The following is an 18,568-nucleotide window of genomic DNA, read 5'->3' on the forward strand; positions in this document are numbered from 1 at the left end:
CTACTTTGCTTACAGTTATAGCTGGCTTGGTTTTACAATGGTACTTCATTCATTAAAACTTGCTAGTGAATCCACCCGGGGGGAGGGGGGGGGACTGACAGACAAAAACAGTATCTGAAAACTTTGCTCTTTAGTGAGTGGGCGCCTCAATACAAGCATATAATTTTTATTTAGATCCAGTTCTTTGAAATATTTTGCTTTCTTTTTTCACTTTTTGTGGTTCTTTGGTGCCTAATGGAGTAGAAGCTGAGGTGCATATTGTATGTCTATTGTGTTCTTTATTCCATTGCTAAAAGCAATTCTATCGTATTAGGAAATCAGGCATATTAATTGGTTTTCTTCCACGTACAACTTCAGATTCTGTTCTAGTTCAAAGGTACTAAACCAGGCAAGAAGCCTTGCTGGTTTCGCCCCCGCCCCCATTTTTCCTTCTCCTTGGCTTCCCCATATTCATTCTGCCACAAAGTCCATATCCAACAGATCTGTCCATTCTTTTTTGGTCCGTCAGATGAAAAACTGGTTCATTCTCTGGTTGCCTGCTCCATTAACTACTGCTAATTTGTTCTATTTGACCTTGCTTTGTCACATCTCACTGTATCTAAAAAGCTGTTGCCCAAATTCATTTCTTCACTTCTCTTTTTATTAAGTTATATGACACATCTACTCAAATCCCTTCAATCACTTCCTCCCCCCCCCCCCATTCTGCACCAATGCCTTGCCATTGCCATCAAACGTAACAGATTTGCCCCATCTTGTGTTTCTGCTGGCACATCTTTGCTTATGACCTTCGTTTACAACAGTCAGTTCTTGAAAAGCCTTTATTTTCCTTCATGTGTCTCTTCACTTTCTCCCTTGCCTCTATGCCTGGAAGTTGCTCCTTCCCACTGCCACCTCTCCACCACTACCATCCCTCCCCTTCAAGCTTCTTTCTTCTGTGAAGCTTTTGGCTTAACCCTTTAGTTGTCACTTCTGGCCAAAATGATGTCTAAGTGTGGGCATTTGTTCATATTCATCCTCCGATAAGACATGACTCTCTTATTGTCAAAATTTAGATTGTCAATTCTTTGAGATAGGAGCCTAACTCCTTTTGACTTATTAATCTACAACACGGCTACACTTTTAGAACGTGTTGCTTATGTTACTTTGCAAAGCACTGTGTGCACTACTGATTATAGTATTAAGAACAAAGGGCTAGTTGCCCTGCTAATTTAGGCAGTGTTTCTTGAGGATCGTTCTAGTAGAACAAATGCTAGTTTCAGTCTTCTGTTCTGCTGCTTACTTGGGAAGTACTTTGACAATATCATGAAATGGATTCCCACCTAAAGATTCCAGGGTCCCCCATAGTATAAATCTTTGCAATATATGCTCATTTAGCAACTATTAGATATTCCTCATAAAGGATGCTATGTTGCTTGAAATAGCTTTAAGGGAACTATGCAAAACTTCCCTAATGTAAATTTCTTGGCCAAATTAGGACTTAAACGGAATGTAGAGAACTTTTTTAAAAAAATAGCTTTATCACACCCAAAAAAGAAAAGTCTGTTTCAGTTATTTTTGAAACGGGCAATCAAGCAGGGGTGCCGATTGGCCTCCTTTAAAGTTGGCAACTGCAGACTTGCAACTTTATCTGCAGGGCTGCCACTACACCCCATAGCAATTTGCTAAGAGAGGAGAATGACACTGCTGCCTGTCATGTCCTTAAAAATGCTGTTGTAGCACTTTAAAAGAATTGATCTGCAAAGCAGCGCCCAGCAAGATTCCTTCTTGCCTCCCAGTGAGAACTTTGCCAAGAGAAAGAGATGGATCCCAATTTTACAGAGAATTTCTTGCTCCCCAATATGTCACTGGGTGGGGCGGGACACAACGCAAGCTGCTAAAACATTCAGCTCATGCCAAATGCTTCTTAGTTCTGAATGTAATTAGACATGGCATCTTCTCAAATCTGAGATGGTGCTGAAATTTGGTGAAAATATATTTTCTCTTTGATACTTTCCTGTGTTTATCTTTAAGAGTTGAATGGTATATACATGTTGCTATAGAGTTCAAAATGCAAATCAGATCCCCAAAAAATCACAATACGTTAAACATGATTTATTGAAGATACACAAAACACAATTGACTTGGCAACAACAGATGTGATGGCTCCATTTTTACTGTTGTCAACACATTTTAAAATAGAAGAATCAGTCTTCTTAAAAATCCCTCTACTAAAACACTAGCACAAATCCTTCTTAGAAGCAGTTTGCAGTAAAATTCTGAACTTCTGGATGCCATCTTCTTATTCTCCTTCCCTCCGTAATTGGTAAGAGGGGTTGCTGCAGTATAGAAAGAGGATTTTTATTAGGGTTTAGCAAATTCATCAATACAAACACTAAATTTCAGATCTCTTCCATTTTCCTTGGCATAAGTGCATATTGTCTTTAGGATTCCTTAAGCTAAGAATATGAGTGGAGATTATATTAAACTGTTTCCTGTGACTTTTCTAGGTAAATATAGACAAATTAAAGGAAAGGGCTCAGAGATTTGGCTTGAATGTCTCCACAGCCTCCAAAAAGGTAAGGTTCCAGGGCAAGCACTACTAGAGTAATAAATATTTGAAAAATTGAAAAACTGCAGCATATATATCACCTAATCCTGTAATCCTACTTGTTTTATCTTACTTGCTTTGATGAAACTTCCTGGTCGATCAAGGATCTTAATCTCCTGTATCATCAGACTAGCTCCAAGACCAATTTATAGAATTAAAGAGTTTGTGTTAAGAGATCATGTAGCAGTGCTTATTGCTGAATTAGGAGCATATGGCTTTCTAATTTCTTTTTTTTAAGCATAGGTTTCTTACTAATTTTGGGGTAATATTCCTTGGGACCAGTCCTCTTAGAACAGAATAATTGAAATGTTCACTTGTGTCTTGGTCCCCACCCCGCCCCGTTACCCTGGCTAAGGAATGAGGCTGCCCACGGTGTTGCAGAAAGCTTTCCAATTTAGATTTCACCCAAACGTCTGGACTGTACCACTTCAGATTGCTGTAGGGTTTCTACAGACAGAAAGCTAATACAACAAGGAGAAGGCTAAGCTAGAACCCTTCTCCCTAGTATCTAATTTTTTGTGCGGAAAGCTAATTTAACTTATTTTAATTTTTGCATCTGGGAATATTCAGTCATATGATTCCCCGCTCCTGCAGTGCACCCTAAGCAGTTTTAGCACATACTGAGAACTAAGCTCTAGTTCTGTGTGGTTCTGGGTTCTATCTGCCACCGAGTTCAGGACCCAGCATTCCCAATATTGACTTGGGTTCATTATGCTTCCAATAAAAGAAGCATAATGTCTGAAAAAAGTTAGCATCAGTTCAATGTTGGCCAGAAATCCTTCAGCAGAAATTGTTAGAGCAGGTGACATTGCTAAAATCTTTCCCAAAGATTTTTCTGCGTTACAGATGAGAGACATGAGGAAAAAGGCGGGGGGGGGGTATCTAGATCTGGAAACTGATATTAGGCTGGGCTGTTACTCTCTGTGGGCCTGAAAGCTGCTGACAGTTCTCCAGTTCAGTACCACCATAGAAGAAAACAGGATTTGGGAATGGGGGGGAGGGGAGAGAGAATGCTGTATATTGATTATTTCAGACTTGGAAATACTCTTCTGGAAAAAGCCTCGTGAATGAGGAAGGCTGTCATTTTGTCTTAACCCCTACCAGATAAACTATTCCATCCCTCTTGGGATTTGCACATTTAATGCATTCCGTTCTGCAGTAAGGCACTAAACCTGGCACCAGGGGGTTAAACCATGTAGAAAATAACTGGAGGTGGAGGCCATTTTCCTCCCCACCCTCTGCTCTGGGGGAAGGGTGAAATCATGCAAGTGCATTAAAGCTGGAATATGTGGAGGGGCAGGTCAGGGTGAGAGGCTGCTCAAACATCATTAACCCTGTCACCAGGAGTGCACATTTTTCAGGAAGAATATATGCTTTGTCAGCATTTATGGCCAAGTTTCCTTTTGAGTGGAATTGTTTAGATGACGATTCATAAGAATTGTAAGCTCTCTCTAAAGAGCTTCCCACAACTATTCCCTGTTCAGTACTTGACAAAATAAAAGTGCTAAACATTAATTTGAATGCTCTTAAAGAATACAAACGAAGCTAGCTTCATCAGAGAATTGATCCTCTTTATACACGGGGAGAAAATACCAATAGGAGAATGGCATATCCAAGGTCAGAAATTGATTTCTAAGTTCGGTCTGGAAAATCTATGTTTCTGTGCATCTGTATTCTTTAAACACTAACATTTTGTCTCCAGTTCTGGTTTTCCTTGCATATATGAGGCAGAGTGACAAGCAATAACATTAGGATGATTTGTCTTGAGATTTGTTGTGATCTTCTATTAGGAAGTAGAGTTCAGGGGCTTAGAAGTGTTTTCTTTCTCTCTGAACAGCACTCGTGAATTCTATTGAGGAATATTGTTGGTTGCTTCAATTAGCCACTGGTATTGTGGTATTGTGTTTCCCACCTGGGTGTTCTTTATAGCTTTTCATTACAGAGTAGCCTGGTTGCATGGGTCTTTGCAGATTTTTAACACCACGCATTGCAGCAAAAACTTTACAGTAAACCATTGTCTCTGGAGCCACATTTCATTTCCCATTCAAATTGGTTTTGAACAAGAGAGGTGGGGGAAGAGGAATATAGCCAAGGGCAATTTCAAGCCTGCTGGGATCAGGGGAGCAAACCTAGATCCGAGTAAAAGGCTCTCCATCTAATCTGTAGCTTTGAACCCACTGCCACTGTAGAATCTATTCTGTTAAAAACATCTCTTCCTAAAAGATAACAAAGCTCCTACTAGTACAGTAGAATAGAGGTGGTGACTGTCGCTGTCTAGTATAATAGATGTGGCAGGTGCTCGCTTGTTTTTTCTGTCAGCACGGAGCCATCAAATTAATTTTTAAAATAAATCAAGAAAGCATTTTCCTCTCCAGAACTAATCACACCCCCTCCCCATGCTCTCAAGGGAAGCCTCCTTTTAAAATTTACCCTCTGACCTGAGGCTGCTATCCCTTGATTTCTGCAAGTTACACTTAAACTGCTCCCTTCCCTTGTAAATTTCCCCTCTGTAGCAGCTGCTCCCTGTACCACTCTGAACCTCTGGCTTCCCAGTGGGAGAGCTGATAGCTGCAGGCTTCAGTGCTGCAGAAGGCTGAGCGGGTTGCTTGCATCGTAACGCAAAAGTGCATTCTCAGAGGGCTTGCTTTTTCTTTTTATGCATGAAACAAGGTTGTAGGTATCCAGCAGAGAGAGTATTACCACAAAACAGAAGCTTGGGGCTCTTTCAGAGAGCCTTTGGCTTAGCATAAATGTTCCTTTCTGCATTGCATTATTTGGTGCCATTCCCAGTCGGAACAGATGACTAAAATAATTTGTGCTTCACATTAGCTAATGTAAGGGTCTTGTTCTGTTTTACAAGTAGCTAATTAACCTGCAGCCTGTCAGAGGTTTGAGCTAGGGAGATAAAGTACCAGCACGTCAAAGTCACACTGCAAATGGAGCAAAAATTGCAAGGATCAAACCTCAGGCACATTAGCACCAGCTTCTCCCAACTCTCAAATGTGGGTTTTAAGTCGAAAGGAAACAAAAGACTCAGTGCTCTACTTGAAACTTTGAGGCCTCTGCTTAAACCCAAAAAGTTAATAATGCTTGGAAAACAAGTAGGAATCTCTTTAGAAATGCAGTAATACCCAAATTTGTCAAAACTGGACCTATTGTACAATCATATAATACCACTTAATAAACCAGCTGCAAAGTGTATTGCATTTTTACACCTCTGATGTGACAGAGCTTATGGTTAACATTCAGAAATTTGAGTCTTTCTCCATTCATTTTTGTCAATAAATTACAATACGTATCCTACATGGATTAAAAAAAAAATATCCTACATGGATTGCTTTGTTCTTTTTCCTGTTTGTAATGGGGAAAGGGCAATGTTTTTTTAAACTTGGCATGTGTATAAAATGGATGAAAGTAGTTGTAGTTTGATTGCAAATGAGTAGTAGCACATAGATTGACAAAGTAATTGTTTAAAAGTGAATTTTGGTCAAACTTAATGTAGCTTAATTCTTTTTAGTGAAGGCTTGTTATAGAGGCAGAAAGGAACAGTTTGTGTTTTCTAAAATGGGCTTAGCAAAGCTCATTTTTCATAATGTGGTTTTGGGAAGGCAAATAGGGTGGCAGTTTTGTGCATATATAATGAGAAAGCAGTTGGCTTAACAGTTTACACTTTCAAAAAGTTCAGAGCAGTATGCTGAGGAAGGATTCTTTTCCTGGATTGTTCTTTTCCTTGCAATATTTTCAAATACATCCCACCAGTTCCCATATGGAAAAATATTAACCAATAGGAAACAAAAGCAGGGGAAAAGTGCTGCAAAAGATCTGATGACCATTTAAGCTAATGTAGGGTTCTATAACTATGAACTGAAATCCATGCTACCAATTAATACCTTTTTCCTCAAAGTACTATACTTCAAGCAGAGAACACAGCAGCAGCACTCTTTCCAAAATTGTTAGTAATATTTACTATTGTATTATGAATTGATCTTGTTCACACATAACTCTAAGCCGAACTTTGGTTTAGTGTAAACAAGCAAACGTGTGGGGTCCTGAATTGGAGATTGCAGCCACTTGGCTCCTTTTCCAGTCATTTTGCTGCTGCGCTGAGGTAAGCCATTGGACAGAGCTTGACTACAGATCATAGTTTATCCGGATAGAGCTAAACCACAAGCCTGGGTTCAGATGAGGAGCTAAGTCAAAGCCACATCTTAACATTGCAGTAGCAGAGTGTTCCGAAGAGATTAAGGCAGTTGCAGCTTCCTCTCCATGAGCCTTTTTGTTTGTGCTAAACCATGGTTTGGCTTAGTGTTATGTGGGAACCAGACCATTTTATCTCACTCATCCCTTAGAAAGCTGCAAATGGCTAACATGGGACATGGCACCTTATCCAAACACTGCTCAAGTTCCAGACTGCTAAGCTTCAGCCATGCTACGGTTCTGAGTACTCCTATAGCATTCAAAGCAGGTCTTGATCTAGTAACACACTACTGCAGAAGATAGCAGGAAAATTAATTGCAACATTTGCTTCTTAAGCTCAAACAAGCTGAAAAGGAAATATTTATCCTGAAAAGGAGCTATGTTGCTATAGAATCATACTGATTTTGTGGTCTGGGAGCTTCCTGAACATTAGACAAGATTTTTGTTACAATATAAGAGCATCAGGATCCAGCCATTTTATTACTTCCGAAGGATGAGATATCTTGGTTCTCTTGGGAGCAAACCAGGCTCTGTCCAAGGTGGTTACATGGTTAGGACAAGCTTGGAAGGCTTTGCCAGCAACTTTGTAGTCATTCTCTGTTGCTCTTACATTTCCCCTTACGTTTACAAGCTGCACATGGTTTCCTCATACAATGTTACCCCTGTTCCCATATATCCTGAGAAATATTCCATACCTTTTTGCAGGTTTCGCCTCAAACTCTATTTCCTTTTTCACTTTTGTCTGTGCAGTTTCTGTAAAAAGGTAATATTTATTGGTATGTAATATTTATCTGGACCAGTTCCCATCTTCCTTGACCATTGACCCTACTGATTTGGGCTGATGGGAGTTGGAGTTCAACAACACCCAAAAGGTCACAGGTTAGCCACCCTGTCTAGTGCACTTGTCTTCACAATGGAACATGGTTCTGAGTAAACATGTATAAGCTTGTGTTGTCAGGTTACACAAATGGGTTGAACCCTGACTAAAATGGGTCACGCAAGTGGCAGCACTACCATTCTTCCCCTCCGCCTTTGTGGTTGTGGTGTTTATAACTTGGGGGGGGGGGGAGGAAAGAAGGAGAAAAACAGTGTTTTAAAAGGAAGAGGGAATGGATAAGGAAGAGAAAAAAGGGGAAAGGCAGTAAATTAAAACAAAAAAAAGGAAAAGGGGGCACTTTCATGATAGGACTAAAGGTTCAAAGATTGAAAGATTTCAGGTCTGTTACCTTCTTGATGTGCTCTCCTTTGAAGCTATCATTTGTCCGCTACACAATATTACGATAACTAGAGCATTCAGTGCCAATTTACTGCAGGAAACCACCTCCCACTTCAGCTGCCTTTTGCCCCTGAATGTAGTTTACTGCAGGCAGCACCTTTGGGGACAAATAGCAGCCAAGGAGGGGGTGATTTCCAGCAAGAAACTGGTCCAGGTGCTCAGTCCAGATTATGAGCATGTTCAGGACTGCAACCCCACAGTTCCTTATTCTTCAATATAAAAATGGCTGTTCAGGTACCATTTTTAAAAAGTATGAATTTTGGTACATCTAGCTTGGCCCTCGGCTTGCCAATGTGTGTAGATTTTCTTTTACAAATCCAAGGGGAGGGAGAGGCTGCATAAGGTCTCCATTCAAGAGGCTTTATATTAGAACCTAATTCGTATATGAAAGAGATTGTATCAATCTAGATTGTATCTAGAATTTTGTCTCTTTGGAGACATTACACTGGGAAGAATCATAATATGAGGCATACTGGTTCAAAGCTAATGCTGTATTCAGAATTGCTTCTGAGCCTCCAGTTCTAACTCACTAAGTAATAAGCCCCAGTAAACACATTGGGCCTTACTTCTGAGTAAACATGTATAAGCGGATGTTGTCATTCTCACTGAAATGGCATTTTTATTAGTATTTTTAGATTGGCTTGCATGCCATAGGTGCAAAGCAGCAGATTGCACACTTTGAACCTGACTTCCAAATGTAAAGTATGAATCTGTTCTAAAGGGAAGCATCTACAGTATACGCATATCCAGTGTAGTGGGTTGCCCTTGATATGCTCCCCCCTCCCTGCCGCCTTGAAATGATGTCACTGTGCTCCAAGTTGAGTAGTCATGAATGTAGGCCTGTTGATTTTAGAATAATGGGAAGTGACAAGGTGAAGAATAGTGCTGGCAGTCATGGACATTTCAACACAGGGATGCTGAAAGCAAGGCCACTCCTCCCCCACGCTCTGGGTTGTTTATAAGAAGAGTCCAGTGGCTTGTGCCAGGCTACACTGATCACATAGGTTGTATAGTTTGCAGGTCCTAATATAGGATGGGTGTCTTCTGTCTCTCAATATATAGTCTAACCATTTCACTCAATCATCTATTAGGCATGGCTGAAAAGGTAGGCAGGTCTTTACTCTCGTAAAATATATTATTTCACAATTGCAGCCTCAGTTTTTGAAGGCATTGTATTTCCTAGAAATATGTTAACCAGAGTGATACTGTCTCTCAGGTTTCCCAAATACAGCCTTTCCTAAACTCAAGCTTAGCTTCAATAAAACTGATTACATATTCAGAGTTAAAGCCCTTTAAGGCTCTAAGCAAATTAAACCAGTTAGAAATAGTCAAGCTGGATAAATGTCCAATAAATGTTTTGCAACTTCTGTCAGAAGCTGACCCTTCACCCTGAACCCCATTCCTATTTTTCTGTTATTCCTTGTCTCTAGTCCACATTCTCTGTGTCTCTTTTTTAAATGAAATGCTGGATCTGGCCCTGTGATCCACCTACATTTGGTACATTTGGTTGAAGCTAGTTCTGGAACAGGTAGTATTGATGTCTGTGCATTGCACTCATACCTACCGCTCTCTAATAAAATTTCTGCACTCTAGTATGTTGAAGTGGATAATTTATTGCCTCAGTTACTCTTACCTCTTCCTTTCCTTCCTTTCCTCTTTCTGTCTTCCCTCTACCCTAGATGAAATTTTGATTGTAATCTTTATGGCACCGGGACTTTGTTGTTTTAAATATCCATAACTTCAGTATTGAGTGGTTCTTATGACTGAAGTAGGGAAATGAAGTATTGTTGTCACTTTTTTCTACACAAAAGTGACTCAGAACGACTTATAGAAACATTAAAAATAATAGCAAAAACAACCTAAAATTCTCCCCAATTATATATATAAATTCCATGGTTGGAACACATTCAAAATGTCCCTATAGGAATCAGTGGAAATCATCAATGCATTATGCAAATGCTTGCCTAACAAACGATTTCCTGCAAATGCATTATGTTTGGATAGCAAGACCTGTGTGTATAGTAATTTAATGAATTAGTCAAGCATTCCAAACCCAAATCACACCATCACTAATGTCACCAATTTTAATCAACTTTCTGATAATAAGCATGATTTTGTGTCCTGTGATGTGTTGCGCAGTCTTCACTTGAGTGAATGAAGTTATGGAGAACAACACTAGTGATTCTGCTCTGCAAAGGGGCACTTGTCTTGGCTTTCCTGGCAGGTGCTTTTCTGGGCAATCTTCAGCTTGAAGGTAGGGCCATGTCTTCTAACAATGTAGTTGGAAGTCATATCTGGCTATATAATTCTGTGGCTGATCCCAAACCAACCAGTGTTCTCCAGTACATGACTCTGAGGAAAGCTTTGAATGTGGTTGTAGCAGATACCAAGAAGAAATCCAAGCCTATATACATGGGAGAGAAAACAATGAACAAACAGCCTCAGCTATTTTGTGCCTACAAAAAACCTTTCTGTTCCAATCAACCTCTCAGTCATTCCCATCCAGTTAGCAGCAGCAATCTAAGTATGACCAATACTGATTTTTCAGCACAACCCTATGCTCAGTTAACCTGTATGAGACTCATCCCATGAAATTTGGAAGGGGTCCATGACAGACTGTTGGGATCTGGAGAGTGGGAAAAGGGTATTTTGTGGAATTTTTGCAAGATCCCCGGGGAGAGCAGTTAAGTACCACCATCAGCTGTTGGTAAACCAGGTCCTCCTCTAAATACCAATATATGTTTTCAGCCTTTTTTTACTATCTCAAAAAACACACACACCAGGGACCACGCTCCTCATCTTGGAGCCAAAGATGGTCAATCATCACCTTCCAAAGTAAATTTTTTTGCATAGAGATCTTGCACTTCATCCTAGCATGCCTCAGACTCAATTATTATCTGATATCCATTCATCTGAAGAGGCTTATTAAATGTCCCAGTCAAACCAGAGCATCATAGTTTCCTTTGCTTCACCTACAGCAGGGATAGGGAACCGGCCCCTCCCTGTTTGTTCAACTACAACCCCAGCAAGCATGGGCAATGGTTTGAGATGGTGGGAGTTGAAGTCCAACAATATCTGGGGTGCCACAGTCATCCCTGAGCTACAGTGAAGAACAATTGCATTTTCCAAACTCTTCATTTTCATCTCCTCTCCACTCCCAGAGTCTTTATAAAGATCCTATTGGCACAGAACCAAAGGAATGAATATCTAGCCATATCTGGACAATCTTCTAGTCTGATCATCCTCTAAATCCTAGTGCTGTCAAGACATGGCCAGGATGATGTATACTTTGCAAGAACACAGTTTCATCATCAACAAAATGAAGAACACTTTGATTCTATCTTGCAGATAGCCAAGTCACCGTAAGCTTTTTAACAACAAAGTTATGGTTGAGACCTCAGTCTCATCTACAGCCTCCAGATTTTTGGGATTGATTATCTGCATGTATTTCAGACATTTCTTCTAGGATACCCACTGCAAATAACCAAGAACCTCAACCCGGAGACCACTCAGATAGTGGGTATCATTGACTCATCTGAGCCAGGAGATTCCTATTCAGGAGTCCATCCAGCTGCTCTTGACAACATATCCCAGCCTGAAAATTTGAGGTGCACACTGCAAAGGTGTACAGCACCAAGACCTGTGGTCTCCAGAAACAATTTAATTGAACGTCAGTTCCCTAGAACTTTGGGCAATCATACTGGCACTGCGGCATTTCTTCCATCTTCTACCAGGACATTAGGTATTCCTCAAGACAGACAATGTAGTAGCAAATGCCTATCAGTACATTTTCAAAACTCCTCCTTAAGGAAACCACCTCCCTGTTATTCTATACAGAGAAATGTCTTCAGTTCATCAAGACAGAACATCTTTGGCTTGGTTGCCAAAGCTAGGCCAATTAGTGTTTCACAAATGATTGCTCAGAAAAGCCATCATGAAACTGTTCGCTGGTTCCTCAAAATCAGCTGCCTGGATTCACATCAAGTTTCTTGATGTGGGAGAATCTGCAGTTGTGGACATCCTATCAGCAGACTGTTCCAGAAAGTGTTACAGTGGTGCCTCGCAAGACGAAAAGAATCCGTTCTGTGATTCTCTTCGTCTAGCGGTTTTTTTCATCTTGCGAAGCAAGCCCATTGAAGGATTAGCGGATTAGCGCTATTAGCGGCTTTTAGAGGCTTTTAGCGGCTTATCTGCTGATCGAATCAGCTGATAAGCGGCTTAGCAGCTTAGAAAAAGGGGGGAAGGGGGGAAACCAGCAGGAACTCGCAAGACATTGTCGTCTTGCGAAGCAAGCCCTTAGGAGGTTCGTTTTGCGAAGCACCTCCAAAACGGAAAACTCTTTCGTCTAGCGAGTTTTCCGTCTTGCAAGGCATTCGTCTTGCGGGGCACCACTGTATATGCTTCACAGATTCTACCTCTCATTTCACAAGTACAGTGGTACCTCAGGTTACATACGCTTCAGGTTACATAAGCTTCAGGTTACAGACTCCGCTAACCCAGAAATAGTACCTCGGGTTAAGAACTTTGCTTCAGGATGAGAACAGAAATCGTGCAGCAGTGGCGCAACAGCAGCAGGAGGCCCCATTAGCTAAAGTGGTGCTTCAGGTTAAGAACAGTTTCAGGTTAAGAACAGGCCTTCAGAACGAATTAAGTACGTAACCCGAGGTACCACAGTACTTAGGAAGATTAAGGACCTGCAGGCTATGGTGCTACTGATTCCAGCAAAGTGACTAAGACACTTGTAATTCTCCAGTGTAGTGAAGCTGTTGCCAAAGGACCCATGGATTCCTACCAGCCAGCAGGCATCTCCTACATCAGTACCCCATTCTTCATTAAGATACGGGATTCCAGGTTATATAGAAACTGAGCGAATCTTCCAACTCACTAAGTTATGCATCTAGGTGAGAAACACCTTGTTTGTATCAAGACATTCCTTCTCCATTAAACTTCATAAGCTTATTTGGAGAACCTTTGTCCTGGTGTCTACAATCTTATAAATAAGAGTCTAGACACTGCAGGATCTAGGGAAATCTTGAACTGCCCCAAGACAATCTTAATCATCTGAAACTTGGGTTTGAACATAGTCTTTGCCCCCCTCCCCAAGTTATCACCCAATACATTAGTTCATTTTACCCTTCTCAGTTCTTCTGCAGTATGCTAGAGTCCTCAGCATTTTCTTGAAAGCCTTAACCAGATTGAGCTTTGAACCATTCACTGCCGTTTCAATCAAAATTTGACTCTGAAAATCATTTTTCTCATGGTGTATCTGAGCTGGAAACTTTCCCTTTAAATAAGGATCTGTATATTTCTCATTAGGATAAAATGGTATTGTGGCCTGGTAGAAGGGCCTATCACCATACTCAGCTGTCCTACTTCCCTCAAGAAGAAAATAAATTCATTGGTTAGTACAGAATTTCTGTTTATTACAAAGAGCAGACTCTTGTAGACCTGGGGAGAGTTATTTTTTATTTGAAACCTTAATAAATATACCAATTTAAAATCCTGTTTCGGGTCTGATATACTATCCAAATCTTTGCAGGTTGTTTTTCTGTTAAACCTTGTAACCAGACCTTTTTCAGCTGGAATGTGTCAGAGCACAGTTCTGGCACCTCTTATATGGGCACAATTGCAGGCCAGCACTCCTCCTGCCCGTTTATTGCCGTTATGTACTGCTGAGAAGCCCAAAACAAACATTTCAAATCAAAAAGGATGCAGGCCAGCGTATCCGAGTCTACTTCTTCTTTTTTTTATCTATGACTCCACCCAGCTCCTAGCTGCAATTGGTCGAGCTATGGGGCAGGGCCAATTCATATTTCCTTTTCTTCAGTCCGTCTTTCATGGAGCCGTTTTAAACTTTCCAGCCAGGCCTCTACCAGTGCACACACATGCGTTTGCGCAAGGGCCCATCTGTTGAATCTAAGAAAACAAGGGAGGCCGGGGTACATTTATCTTACCTAGTGTTTTGAATGTTCTTCCATTGTTAACAGTTGGAGGTTTTTCATTTTGAACTCCCAATGATTTTCGTAACTAAATTTTCGTCCATTAGACTTTGCGATCTCTTTGATTCCAGAAGCTGTATTATTCTTGCTGGTATACTCTAGAATAACTTCATTTGACATCTTTAACATATATCGCCAGGAATAAAGCAAGTATAGTTCTGCAGATGAGCTTTCAAAGACTTTAGCAATTAACTCAATCCAGATATTGCAAACATTGAACGCCTTCCTTTTCAGCCACTCAAAATAGCACTCTCTCCAGATGTGTGGTCCAAATACTTGTGCGTGATTTCTCAGCATATTAGAGCTGTGTCTCCATCAAGCCTATCTAGGAGAAAGTAACTTTTTTGGGGGGGGGGGAGACCAAAATGCAAAAATATAAAATGGATCCTTCTGTGTTTCAAAGAGGTTTGAATGGTGCTTGCTTCTTAGCTATGTATTTCCAATAGTCCTGGTGATATCATTGTTCAGTGTTTAGGATTATACTATTATTAATGTTTATATCATTCCCCCCACTTACAATACATGATATTTTAAAAATAAATGATGAGAGAGTTGTGAAGGGTCAGCAGGGCTCCTGATCTTTCCTTTCTCCACGGTGCCATTTGAAAAGGATTTTGAGTCCCTAACAAACCTTTAGGGAGTAGTGGAAGGGTTGCTTAAAACGAAAACAATGGCAAGGGGTACTCGGCGACCTCACTCTGTCCAGTCATCTGGTTCTTCATTTGTCCCTGCTGTGAAACAGAACTTATCTTTTGTCTGTACATCTTTTCCCCCCACCCCCCTTTCCTTTCTATTATAGTTCAATCAATGATGTCATTATGTGTGCCATTCAGAAACTGTTGAACCACTTGGCTGCAGGAATTTGGAGGAGCAACTGGGGGAGAATGGAGAACTGTGCTCTCACTCCCAGTCTTCAAGGGTCTATTCTGATTTTAACAAAAAAAAAACCTGAAGTCACATTTCTTTTTTTAACTCCTGTTCACCATGAAAAACAAAAGTAATCTAAAGTAAGGGGAATGCATACATGAGGTCAGTGCAAGCCAACCACAATGCTTTTCTTTGGCATGAATAATCAAGCCTTTTAAGAGTTCTAATTTACACCACAAACATTTTCCAGGGATTTATAATAGTGCTTTCTTGCTCAATAAAAATGCCAGCATCTCTGGAATTTGTGCCATTGTTCATAATTTTCCTTCTGTACCTCATTAAACTGTTTCAGTTTGATTAAACAGTTGTCTAGTGCTGATGGGGAAAGGAGGCACCCATGTAGCTCAGGACCTGGAGAGCTACTTGCTATATGTTGCTGTAGCATCAGATTAAAACCCCATAACATATTTTGATTATTAGCACAGGTTTCATTATTAGTAAAACTTAAGTAGCATCCCTCATCTGTTTCAGTGTAGAGGCATGTGTTGATAATTAGTAATAAAATCCATTCAAGATAAAAGTAGCTTTTTCAGATCTTTGGCTGAGATCCCAAGATCCTGCTGGATGTGACAGGCATTTCTGCTTATGTGTGGGGTGTAGCCAATCTCCCCCTTTTTGCAGCTTCCTGAAATACTGTTCTAGAGGGTTCTCTAACCTTCTGCACTAGTTGGGGTGTGTGCAAAGGGCTGCAGACAGTGGGAGGTATCGAATACCTTCCATTCTTGCAGTGGAATCCAAGTCTTTGAAAGCAGTCCTAGAACTTCTTTTATTTTAGAAAATATACAGTAATATATTGTTAATTCATAAAGCAGCTAAATATAAACTAAAACCTTTTAATGATACTCTGTAGGAATCTGATCCAAATCTCTTAAAATCAGCAGTCTCCAGAATCTTATGGAGATTGTTTTTGTTGTTCTATCCATGCACGTGATACTTTATAAAGAATGAGAGGCTTCTGCCCCAAGGGACTTAACATTTTAGAAACAAAAGAAGGGGAGAAAAATTGAGTAATGGAGGTAAGCAGAGGAAGAATATGTGGTATTTCAGATTATGCACATTTAGTCTTAGTTACAGTAGGTTATTGGGAAAATACAGTTTCTGTTCTCACTTTTGAGATGTTCTTCTACAGCTCCTCAGAGAAGCACATTTGGTATCAATACAGATCAGGCTTGAAGCTTTGAATTGTGAGGTATTTCTTCTAAAGTTGGTGTTAGGTTTAATGGCTCGGTCCAGTATACCTGAAGGAGCGTCTCCACCTCCATCGTTCTGCCCGGACACTGAGGTCCAGCGCCAAGGGCCTTCTGGCGGTTCCCTCACTGCGAGAAGCAAAGCTACGGGGAACCAGGCAGAGGGCCTTCTCGGTAGTGGCACCCACCCTGTGGAACGCCCTCTGACCAGATGTCAAAGAGAAAAATAACTACCAAACTTTTAGAATACATCCGAAGGCAGCCCTGTTTAGAGAAGCTTTTAATGTTTAATAGGTTATTGTATTTTAGTGTTTTGTTGGAAACCACCCAGAGTGGCTGGGGAAACCCAGCCAGATGGGCAGGGTATAAATTATTATTATTATTATTATTATTATTATTATTATTATTATTATTATTATTATTATTATTACCTTTATTCCAGAATTGCAGATATTGTTATCTTGGTTAGTCCTCTGTATATCGAAAAGCATTACCTTCTAGTTGGTGGGCTGTGCACAGGAACAAACCTTGGTTATAGCTTGTGGTTAGTGAGGAGATAACTTCATCACAAGTCCTAGTTGTCTCACACGTAAGTTAAGCTTAGCCTGGTGTAGCAGCAAAAAGGACTTCTCTCCGTGAGTCCGCACACTTCTACGGTCCCAGTAACCCAATGCTTGGCTTAGCTTGTCATGAAAACCAGCCCTACTCTTTCTCTTTTGTGCATAGCTGATGCTGGCTTGTTTGGTGAGCTCTATAAATTGCTGTAATAAAAGGTTTACTGAGAATTTTATGATTAGTAATACTCTTAAACTGAGATATGAAATATTTAGTGAGAGATTTTATAATAGCTTTTTAACCCAATATGGTGGGCTTGCAGTAAGCAAAATTCTACAGTCATAAGACTATTCTTATATTATTAGCTGTTCGCTTATCATTAAGCAGACTATATAGAGCAAGGCTACAATCCAATATCCACTACCTGGGAGTAAGCTCTATTGAGCTTGGGGGAACTTCTGTGCAGTCCACTGAACAGCAGTGAGACAATGTGATAAACAGCTTGCTAACCCCAAATTAATTTATTTTATTTGGAAGATGCCCTGATTTTCCACTAATGGTCAGGAGATCATTAATGTAAGACTACTTACATTAAAAATTAAAAAATACATGAGAAAAATAAAACTGAGCAAAATCCACTAGTCATGACAGAGAAGTAGAAATAGCTTGTAGTGTTCTGTTTGCACTCTGACCATTGACAGTGAGATTTTGACAGTAAGGAAGTACAATTCGACATCTGGAATAAGGGAGAAAAGTCTTCTGCATATTATTTTTGAGGACAGTAAATATGGGTTTTTCAGCTCCGCTTACTGAAACTTCTGTTTAACTGTGTTGTTTTAAAAGCTGTAGCTCAAGTCCATTTCTAATCACTGACAACAACTAGTGGTCCTCAGTTCATACATTTTCATCTAAAACCTTATCCAGTCAATTCCCATTACCCTGGATGAGATCTGGGAATCAGTTGTGAATATGTAACCAGTTGTGATTCTGTATATGCATTGCCTATGTACACAAAAGTCTGGTCCCACACATAATTTCCTTCGCTGGGTCAGGCTAATTGTGGACATGTACATAGAATGCAATAGGTGAAGCTACCTAACTATATCCTTTGAACACTGTTAAATGCGTGATCTGATCCTCTGAGGAGGGAGAAGTTTTATATGTTTCTTCAGGAGAAAGGCTAGCGTTTGTGGTAGTTGAATGTATCCATCATTACCTGGAATATTTTTGAATCTTGAAAAGGCTACATTATGTTATTAAAAAGCTCACAAAAGCCTTTCACTTTTTCACTCTGCACCTGAGATGTGTCTCTTTCAGTCTGCCATGTGGCATTCCTTATATGTATGCTTCATCCTCTGACGTCTAGGTCAAAGAATGCTTTTCAACTTCAGAATTAAACTGGGAGTTGCAGGTGTGCTCTTAACACATGGCTGTGACTTTTTTTGTTCCTCACTCCCCTGCTGATCCCGTTTGGAGCAAGCATAAACTTTTATCTGTGAAGGCCCCTGGTATTTTGACACAGAGCCCTTTCAGAACTGCTGGCTCTCAGAACTTTGCCCTTTAACAAATTCAACACCTCAAACAATTCTGATCTCTTAAGCTTTCTCTCTTCCCTGGCTTGTATTTATGCTTTAAGCAGAAAGAGTCAAGTAAAGAAGAAACAGTCCTGGTGGATCTGCACTGCCTTTCATTTCCTTTTTTATTTATTTTTTGCTATGATGCCAACGCTGACCTGTATATTTAATGTAGAGATCTGTGTAACTTGAAAATTTGTGTCAACTAAATCCAAAAGATGATACAGTTGTGCAAAGGTGCATTGACAGTGAAACTTAATTCTTTT

General features: G+C 40.3%; 1 protein-coding gene and 1 long non-coding RNA gene across 2 annotated transcripts in view; one reads left to right on the plus strand and one right to left on the minus strand.

Moving 5' to 3' along the window:
* The window catches only part of SARNP (SAP domain containing ribonucleoprotein), a gene marked incomplete at its 5' end in the record, with an annotated part of 58,698 nt that overhangs the window by 24,516 nt on the left and 15,614 nt on the right, over positions 1-18,568 (plus strand). The window contains one exon of the mRNA XM_083490562.1: positions 2,487-2,555. Within this exon, the coding sequence (XP_083346688.1) occupies positions 2,487-2,555 (69 nt within the window). The remainder of the gene's footprint in view (positions 1-2,486; positions 2,556-18,568) is intronic.
* LOC310700756 lies at positions 3-17,035 on the minus strand. Its single transcript, XR_014522793.1, has 3 exons — positions 16,668-17,035; positions 7,480-7,537; positions 3-2,315 (listed from the first exon to the last, which is right to left on the minus strand). It is a non-coding gene; the product is annotated as an uncharacterized lncRNA (long non-coding RNA).

Source organism: Podarcis liolepis (genome assembly GCF_965112155.1).
Source record: "Podarcis liolepis genome assembly, chromosome: 2".
Classification (NCBI taxonomy): domain Eukaryota; kingdom Metazoa; phylum Chordata; class Lepidosauria; order Squamata; family Lacertidae; genus Podarcis; species Podarcis liolepis.